At 34.9% G+C, this 10,000-nt stretch overlaps 1 protein-coding gene across 1 annotated transcript in view; it reads left to right on the plus strand.

The window, feature by feature from the left end:
- Nucleotides 1-10,000, plus strand: part of LOC144973514 (adhesion G protein-coupled receptor L2-like) — a 73,043-nt gene that overhangs the window by 41,173 nt on the left and 21,870 nt on the right. Inside the window, exons 19-26 of the mRNA XM_078916024.1 lie at nt 638-747; nt 2,526-2,625; nt 3,749-3,917; nt 5,153-5,216; nt 6,518-6,578; nt 7,281-7,366; nt 8,312-8,441; nt 8,818-8,859. Of these exons, the coding sequence (XP_078772150.1) occupies nt 638-747; nt 2,526-2,625; nt 3,749-3,917; nt 5,153-5,216; nt 6,518-6,578; nt 7,281-7,366; nt 8,312-8,441; nt 8,818-8,859 (762 nt within the window). The remainder of the gene's footprint in view (nt 1-637; nt 748-2,525; nt 2,626-3,748; nt 3,918-5,152; nt 5,217-6,517; nt 6,579-7,280; nt 7,367-8,311; nt 8,442-8,817; nt 8,860-10,000) is intronic.

A 10,000-nucleotide genomic window follows, 5' to 3' on the forward strand; every position in this document is an offset into this window, starting at 1 on the left:
ACCCAGCTACCCAATCGTTACTGGGGGGGGGAGGCGCAGTGGGATCAGAGCTTGTAATATTATATAACATGAACATTTGATTTCATATATAACTGTCTGTTTCTGTATGGTTGGCGCTGAAGAAACCAATTGTTTGGTTGTATTTCAGCGGCGTCCTCATTGGGCGCGGGCCCATGTCAGTCGGACCTTGAAATCGTTTAGGTGTGGTGCCATGATGACCAGTTCATCCAGCCCATTCCACTCCGAGATAGTTCTAATAAAGAAAGAATTTCTGTAGTTTTGTGTTCTTGTCTGTGGGATTTTGAAGCAGTTCGAATTGTTTGTGGCGTATCTCTCAATGGGGTTTTCGGTTATGTGGTTGGCAAAAGTGAGAGCTCGGATTTTTCTTTTCTTTGGTCGTGGCGTGTGCCTTTATTGATGGTATTTGACCTGTTACAATCTTGAACATGAATAAATTCAAAAACAACAAAATGGATACAATATAACATGAACATTTGATTTCATATATAACAAAATGGATACAATATAACATGAACATTTGATTTCATAGATAACAAAATGGATACAATATAATATGAACATTTGATTTCATATTTAACAAAATGGATACAATATAACATGAACACTTGATCCACAGTGGGATAAAGGTGACAAGCTGCCTCAGCTGATGAACTTCGCGTCCTACTTTGGTTGTACTATTTCTGCCATGCTATGCCTTACCGTCTGTGGGATCCACACCTACCTCAAGTAAGGAGTTATCCTGGCCTGAAGAATAACTGGATCTATTCTCCATACAGTCAGAGTTTAAATGGCTGAATCCCACAAAATAGAATCTGTTCAAATCGGGCTATTAGCTCATAAGTTATGTACAAAAGAGTGAGTGATCCACACGTACCTCAAGTAAGGAGTTTTTCCTTGTCTGAAGAATAACTGGATCTATTCTCCTTTTTGGAATATTTTGAGATATGACATGCGATACAGTCGGATTTTAAATGGCTCCATCCCAAAAAATAGAAACTGTTCAATAATAATAATAATAATAATAATAATAATAATAATAATAATAATAATAATAATAATAATAATAATAATAATAATAATAATAATAATAATAATAATAATAATAATATTAATAATATTTATTGTCCAAATAGGCAAATCGGGTTATTAGCTCATAAGTTATGAACAAAAAGTGAGTGAAGTTAATATACAGTTATGAACTAGATAAAAACAACTTTGAATTTATTTTTCTCGATTTGAGGAAATATGGAGATTGAACCAGTTAATTCTCAGCGCAAAAATGACACATGTGACCCATCGACTTCATCATGTAGCACGTTGTTGTAAACTATGTAAGTGTTGCTGCTGGAAGCTCGAAGAAATAAATAATATAAAATTGAATGAGTAAGCTTCAATTTTATTACAAGAACAGATCAAATGAACGTTTCGGGTTTCCCCTTTATCACCAAAACAGGATGAATGAAACACTACTCATAATATCTCATTCATCCGTAGTGTTTCATTCATCCTGTTTTGTTGATTTGATCTGTTCTTGTAATAAAATTGAAGCTTACATTGAATTTCATATTATTTATTTGTTGTAAACTATGTAAATCCCCCCCCCCTCTCCTCACCCAAAATAGATGAAGTTAAAATTAAAGTGATCATCAGAATAATAACGGCATGGCCACACACACAAAAACAGAGAAGGAAAAGTCAGAATTGCTCAATAATTTATTTTCTAGTGTCTTTGCGAATGAAGATTATAGAAATATTCCTAACGTAACCAATTTTGATATAGGTAACAACTACTTGTCTGATGAATTTCTAGAAAAATAAAACTGCCTTCATGAAATATTATAACAAAAATTATGGGCCCGAACATTATTTATCCTCGTCTTTTACGAGAAATTTCCAACAGAACAATTCTATACCCTGCCTGTCATATTTGATAGGTCAGATTGTTTGGGAGTGATTCCAGAAGACTGGAAATTAGCAAATGCCAGGATTTTAGAAGATACGATAAGATCAGTTTTATAAGACAAGATACGATATGTTTAATTAGAGAAGTTTTATAAGAGGAGATAAGATTTATAAGATAAGATAAGCAGAGCTTGATATTACAAGATAAGATATGTTTTATTAGATAAGAGAAGTTTTATAAAATAAGAAAAGATACGTTTTATAATATAAGATAAGATAAGTTTTATAAGATAAAATACATTTTATTAGATAAGATAAGATTACGTTTTATAAAATAAGTTAAGAAAAAGTAGTTTTACATTTTTCCAATTTAATCAGTATTTATGGCGATTACTCCGAAATATTTCATTGCCCAGAATGGGCTAATCCAATTCTGCCTTACTCTGGATAGACACGTATTAAAAATTTGGCCAGAAAACTCGGCCTTCAAATATGAATCGATTGAAATGATCTTCATCTTTACAAAAACTCTCAAACATGGGACGATGCGGTCTTCCTTGAAGTTTTCTATCATAATGTCATATTTACAATGTCATCTTCAGAACATCTACAAGTACTGCTGCTCTTCATCGGAATCTATCTGTCTCTATAGCGCTGAGTCAACTTGTATTTATGATTGGGATCGACAGATATGAAAACACAGTAAGTTAAATATATATATATATCATTACAACAACAAGAGATGAAGTGAGTAGGAAAGTGCCAGAAGACAAATTCGCGGCGGTAATAGGGGTTTGAACCCATGACCTTACTGGCTCTACCGTATGAGCTATCCACGATCCCAAAAAAAGATCGCCTCTAACTCTTAGTCATTATTAGAGCTATCACTTCCCAACTAATTGAGAGCGCGGGTCCAACACACATAAAAAATCCGCGAAATAAGTTATATCATATATCCGGTTTTTTGTTTGATCTGTTATTATATGTGTGTATGTATGTGTGTCTGTGTGTGTGTGTGTGTGCGCGCGCATATGCGTGGTTATGTGTGAAGTGCATGTGTGTATCTGTCTAAGTCACCTGGTATTGATGTTTGGGATCAAAAGATAAGTAAAAAAATCTATTTCACATGTTTTAATGATTGATTATTTGTTTGTGTTCACTTATGTGTACCATGTAGACGGCTGGGGTTTTTTGGGGTTTTTTTTTGTTTGTTTATTGTTGTTTTTGTTTTTTTACAATACCCCACTGGATTCTAGCAGGCTCTCGGGAGAAGCCAAAAGGCATGCCGAAATCCAATGCTCATGGGAGGTAACCAAAACATTCGGTCACCCAGCCCCAGCGTGTCGTATTGCAGATCATGCAGGAATTCAGCGTGCTATTATTCAGCGAGCAGTGTATGTGCGCTTGTTCCGAATTTAATGCCAGAAACTGATAAAAGCAATCTGTGTTAACCAATTGCATTAAACATTATGAAAGGTGAAGTGTGTATGGTGCATCATCACCATCACCATCATCATCATCATTGTAATCGTCATCATCTCATTATCATCATCATCATCATCATCATCATCATCATCATCATCATCATCATCATCATCAGCATCACCACCACCACCATCATCATCATCATCATCATCATCATCATCATCATCATCATCACCAACATCAGTACCTACCACTATTTGTTATCGTCAATTATATTGAAAATTCATGTCTGATATTTCAAATACAAATCTTATTATAAATTTGTTGTATTGTTAAATTGGATTTAAAAAACAGATAAACATAGAAAATGAAATTATCCACGATCCTTCTCCCTCCACAGACAGTGTGTCATGCATTCGCCATTCTCATCCATTACTTCTTCCTTGCCACGTACTCCTGGATCATGAACGAGGCGTTCAACCTGTACATCGTCATCACTTACTCGGCACGTAACCCCAGTGACCTCAACGACTCAGGTTCGATGATTCGGTACTATATACTGGGCTGGGGTAAGCGCCATCAGTCTAATTCTATTGTCTGTTAGAATATTGATAACTTCTTCTTCTTCTTCTTCTTCTTCTTCTTCTTCTTCTTCTTCTTCTTCTTCTTCTTCTTCTTCTTCTTCTTATGCGGCCATGTGGTCTTGTTGTATGACACTGGCTTTCAGATTGGAGGGTTCTGGGTTCGAGCGTCACGCGGCGCAGATTCGAGTCCTTGGAAAAGGCTCTTTACTCACATTCTCTCACCGTACTCAGGTGTAAAATGAGTACCTGGCCTTTAACAGCGTTGTATTTGTCAGAAATAAATTGTAATATCGCCTAATAGGCGTCATGTCTCGTTCTACATGTTACGTATTGCTGTTGGTCAGGGACCCCTTGTAATGCGCTTTGAGCACATTTAGTGGATATTGCTCTTTATAAAAGCTCAAGTTTTATTCATTTTATTTTCTTCCTCGCGTTCGCTAAGATGGTAAGTTTGCTCTCCACCAGATATGCTGATGTCTTCTGAAGATCCTCCAGGCTCCCGTGGAGCTTACTCCTTCTGCTAGTTGGGGCAGTCGGTGGCCAGTATTTTCTCTTAGGTCAGAGAGGGTTGAGCAATTCTGTAGGATATGTTCACCTGTCATACTTCCTGTTCCACAGGAGCACTGACTTGTAGTTCCCATCTTGAATTTCGTATGGAGGTGGTGGTTTAATCTATTATGACCGGTTCGCATCCTATAGATTATGAACCCCAGTGACCTCAACGACTCGGGTTCGATGATTCGGTACTATATACTGGGCTGGGGTAAGCGTCATCAGTCTAATTCTATTGTATGTTAGAATATTGACATCTACTTCCTCTTGTGCGGCTATGTGATCTTGTAGTATGACACTGGCTTTCGGATCGGAGAGTTCTGGGTTCGAGCGTCACGCGGCGCAAATTCGAGTCCTTGGAAAAGGGCTCTTTACTCACATTCTCTCACCGTACTCAGGTGTAAAATGAGTACCTGGCCTTTAACAGCTTGGTCTTTGTCAGAAAAAAATTGTAATATCGCTTAACAGGCGTCATGTCTCGTTCTATATGTTACGTGTTACTGTTGGTCAGTGATCCCTTGTAAAGCGCTTTGAGCACTTTTAGTGGATATTGCCCCATATAAATACTCAAGTTAAAAATAATATATTGAATTGTCTTTATCAAGTTAAAATGGTAAAAATTTCTCTCAAATGGCCTACTTCACTTTTCATTCATCTTTCTTTTTCAGTACTGCCTGGTGTTTTAGTCGGGGCTTTTGTGGGCGCCCTGGATGATTACTATGCTGAGGACATGTGAGTGTTATACTTATACTAGTGACAGTGTTAAAAAGATAATAATATTTACTTAAAGTCGTTGATGCCGAAAACAAATAATATTATGGTACTCGTTTTAATCTAGCACGCCGCAACCCAGCACGCTTTGCAAAACGACACGCTAGAGCCGGGTGACCGAATACATTGAACACGGACGTCAGGCAAAGCACCTACATCACATCGATGTGCGCCAATCGTCGCGGATATTCTTAAGAACTGAAAATTCTTACTGGTAGATTTTTTAACCAATGGAAATACTTGTTAATTTGTGATTTTATTGTGGTCATGAGTGAGAAGAACATGGACTTAAGCGAAATCGACTTATGTGGAGTTTTTTTTTTTTGTTTTTGTTTTTGTTTTTACTAATGTTATATAGGAAGAAGGGGGAGGGACCTAGAAAAAAAAATCGACTTGGGTAAAAATCGACTTAAGAAACGTCGACGTATACAGAGTGCACTGTATATTAGTTATCTCCCATGAGCATCGGATTTCGGCACGATCAAATTCTAGCTCTAGCACGCTTTGGCTTCTCCCGAGAACGTGCTATAATCCAGCGAGTACTGTACTATTTTAGAATATAAGTTGGTCGAAATCACGTGTTGTTATATATCATAATAAAATAGTTCATGCATTCGTTTTTAACCGATAAACTGATGTGCTCTGGTAAGACAAGTATTTATACATTTGGCCAGAAAAGTCGTCCTTTAAATATCGACCGATTCAAATGACCCTCACCTTTGCAAAAAACTCTCAAACCTGGGACATTTTCAAGTCTTCATTATGAAACAGAAAAACAATACCGAAAGTTTTCTTAAAGAGAAACTACATCTTTTAATAGTATTAAATCGTTGTTAAAGCACTACCTTTTTAACGGGTAATGTAAATGTTGCTGCTCGAAGCTCGAAGAAATAAATAATAATGTGAAATTGATTGTAAGCTTCAATTTAATTACAAAAATTAATCAAATGAACGTTTCGGGTTTCCCCTTTATCAACAAAACAGAATGAATGAAACACTCCAGATGAATGAAATGATGTGGTAGTGGCGTAGTTAAGATGAATAAACAAAACCAATGTTTTCATTCATCCGGTTTTTTGATAAAGGGGAAACCCGAAACGTTCATTTGATCTGTTTTTGTAATTACATTGAAGCTTACATTCAATTTCACATAAATATTTATATCTTTTTAACGTTACATTTTTATGATATTGATACGATATTACATACCCTGCTGTTATTATCTTTTATTGTGAATATTTATTTCTATTTTCCTTTCAAAGGTGTTGGTTTTCTAAAGATCACATGTGGCTCTTCATCGGCCCTGCCATTGGTATCATCTCAGTAAGTAGTAAAAAAAACCCACAAAAGACCCCGCCCAAAAAACTGGAGTATTTATATTTATTATTGAATGTAAACTTCAATTTTATTACAAGAACAGATCAAATTAACTTTTCGGGTTTCCCTTTTATCAACAAAACAGGATAAATGAAACACTACAGATGAATGAGATGTGGTAGTGGTGTTGTTACGATGAATGTACATCCTAATATTCATAATAATATATATATATATATATATATATATATATATATATATATATATATATATATATATATATATATATATATTATACATTGTCGCCATAGATTCTCAACTTTGTGTTATACATTTCCATTCATGCCACGTCTGTAAAACGATAATAGTCATATATTATTTATGAATAATAGTATTATATTATTATTAATATTATTATTATTATTATATTATTATATTATATTATTATTATTATTATTATTATATTATTATATTATATTTTATTATTATATTATATATTATATTATTATATTATTATTATTATTATTATTATTATTATTATTATTATTTAATTATATTATTTATTATTATTATTATATTTATTATTATATATTATTATTTATATTATTATTATTATTATTATTATTATTATTATTATTATTATTATTATTATTATTATTATTATTATTATTATCTCATTTTTGTTTTCTGAATATTTTTCCCTTACAGATCACAATTCTCGTGCTCATCTTCACCGCCAAAGAACACAATGAAAATTCTTACACAAAGAGTGATAAGACAAACAAAATCATCAAGTAAGTTTCCCCACCTGGTAATAAATCCATAACTTGATACCCCTTAGTCACACACCCAGCCATTCATCCTTCCATCCATCCACCCATCCATCTACCAATACGTTCATCCAACCACCCATCCATTCATCCTTCAGTTCAAACATCAATCCATCCATTTATCCATCCAACCGTCCATCTAATCATCCATCTTTCCATCTATCCATCCAATCATTCAACGATCCATTCATTCGTCCGTCAATCCATCCATCAATCCACCCATTTATCCATCCAACCATCCATCCGTCCGTCCATCAATCCATCCATCAATCCACCCATTTATTCATTCAACGATCCATTCATTCGTCCGTCAATCCATCCATCTGTCAAACCATCCAACCATTTATTCATCCAATCACCCATCACTGCATCTGTCAATCCATTAATTCAAAATTTTATCCAATCACCGATTTTGCCATCCATCTATCCAGCCATCCATCCATTAATCCCTGATCCTTTTGTCTATCCAACCATCCATCTATCCATCCATCCGCTCACTCATCTTTCTCCGCATTTGTCAACCCATTCATCTATCCACCAATCTATTCATTCTTTTGTCTATCCATACATATGTTCACCTATCTTCCTGCCTATCCACCAGTTCCTCCCTTTATCAACCTATACATCCACCTATCCATTTATCCATCCATCCATCCATTCACCCATCAACCAATCTAGTCATCCATCCATCCAATCATCCATCCATTCACCCATCAACCAATCCAGTCATCCATCCATCCAATCCATCCATCCATCCAATCCATCCATCCATCCATTCACCCATCAACCAATCCAGTCATCCATCCATCCAATCCATCCAATCCATCCATCCAATCCATCCATCCATCCATCCATTCAACCATCAACCAATTCATCCACCAATCCATCCATGTATATATTTATCCACAGTATCCAGATGAAGGCTGTGTGGACACAGGTCATCCTGGTTACCGTGTGCTGGGCCTTTGCTCTCATTTCCATCAAGATATTCGTAGACAAAATACTCAAGTATTTGTATGCTCTCTTCACGTCCTTACAGGTGATGATTCTACGTATTATCCTTCTTCTCATTCTTCTTCTTCTTCTTCGTCTTCTTCTTCTTCTTCTTCTTCTTCTTCTTCTTCTTCTTCTTCTTCTTCTTTTTCTTTCTTTCTCTTTCTATCTATCTTTCTCTTTCTTTCTTCTTTTTCGTCTTACTATTATTGTTAATATTGTAATAATTGTTATTATTATGACGACGACGACGACGATGATTATGATTATGATGATGATGGTGATGATAATGATAATGATGATAATGATGATGGTAATTTTATGAGTATGGTGATTATAAAATGATTAGGATGTAAATGAAATTACAAGTAAAATTAATGACATCTTTATAATTTCATATTTTCCATCCTTGCTCTCAACAGGGTGCTTTCTTCGTCGTCTTCTATATGTTCCTTCACGAGGAGGTAAGACAATCGTCTATTTGAAGCATTCTCTTTATGTAGTTAAAACATGAAATGGCACTGGATAAAATCTATGTCTTCTTCTTCTTCTTCTTCTTCTTCTTCTTCTTCTTCTTCTTCTTCTTCTTCTTCTTCTTCTTCTTCTTCTTCTTCTTCTTCTTCTTCTTCTTCTTCTTTCTTCTTCTCTTCTCTTCTTCTTCTCTTCTTCTTCTTCTCTTCTCATCTTCTTCTTCTTCTTCTTCTTCTTCTTCTTCTTCTTCTTCTTCTTCTTCTTCTTCTTCTTCTTCTTCTTCTTCTTCTTCTTCTTCTTCTTCTTCTTTCTTCTTCTTCTTCTTCTTCTTCTTCTTCTTCTTCTTCTTCTTCTTCTCTTCTTCTTCTTCTTCTTCTTCTTCTTCTTCTTCTTCTTTCTTCTTCTTCTTCTTCTTCTTCTTCTTCTTCCTTCTTCTTCTTCTTCTTTCTTCTTCTTCTTCTTCTTCTTCTTTCTTCTTCTTCTTCTCTTCTTCTTCTTCTTCTTCTTCTTCTTCTTCTTCTTCTTCTTCTTCTTCTTCTTCTTCTTCTTCTCTTTCTTCTTCTTCTTCTTCTTCTTCTTCTTCTTCTTCTTCTTCTCTTTCTTCTTCTTCTCTTCTTCTTCTTCTCTTCTTCTTCTTCTTCTTCTTCTTTCTTCTTTCTTCTTCTTCTTCTTCTTCTTCTCTTCTCTTCTTCTTCTTCTTCTTCTTCTTCTTCTTCTCTTCTCTTCTTCTTCTTCTTCTTCTTCTTCTTCTTTTTCCCTTCTTCTTCTCTTTCTTCTTCTTCTTTCTCTTCTTCTTCTTCTTCTTCTTCCTTCTTCTTCTCTTCTTCTTCTTCTTCTTCTCTTCTTCTTCTTCTTCTTCTTCTTCTTTCTTCTTTCTTCTTCTTCTTCTTCTTCTTCTTCTTCTTCTTCTTCTTCTTCTTCTTCTCTTCTTCTTTCTTCTTCTTCTTTCTTCTTCTCTTCTTCTTCTTCTTCTTCTTTTCTTCTTCTTCTTCTTCTTCTTCTTCTTCTTCTTCTTCTTCTTCTTCTTCTTCTTCTTCTTCTTCTTCTTCTTCTTCCTTCTTCTTCTTCTTCTTCTTCTTCTTCTCTTCTCTTCTTCTTCTTCTTCTTCTTCTTCTTCTTCTTCTCTTCTTCTTC

This window comes from Berghia stephanieae, chromosome 5 (assembly GCF_034508935.2).
Source record: "Berghia stephanieae isolate SIO BIC M18660-M18661 chromosome 5, UCSD_Bste_1.3, whole genome shotgun sequence".
In the NCBI taxonomy this organism is placed as follows: Eukaryota; Metazoa; Mollusca; class Gastropoda; order Nudibranchia; family Aeolidiidae; genus Berghia; species Berghia stephanieae.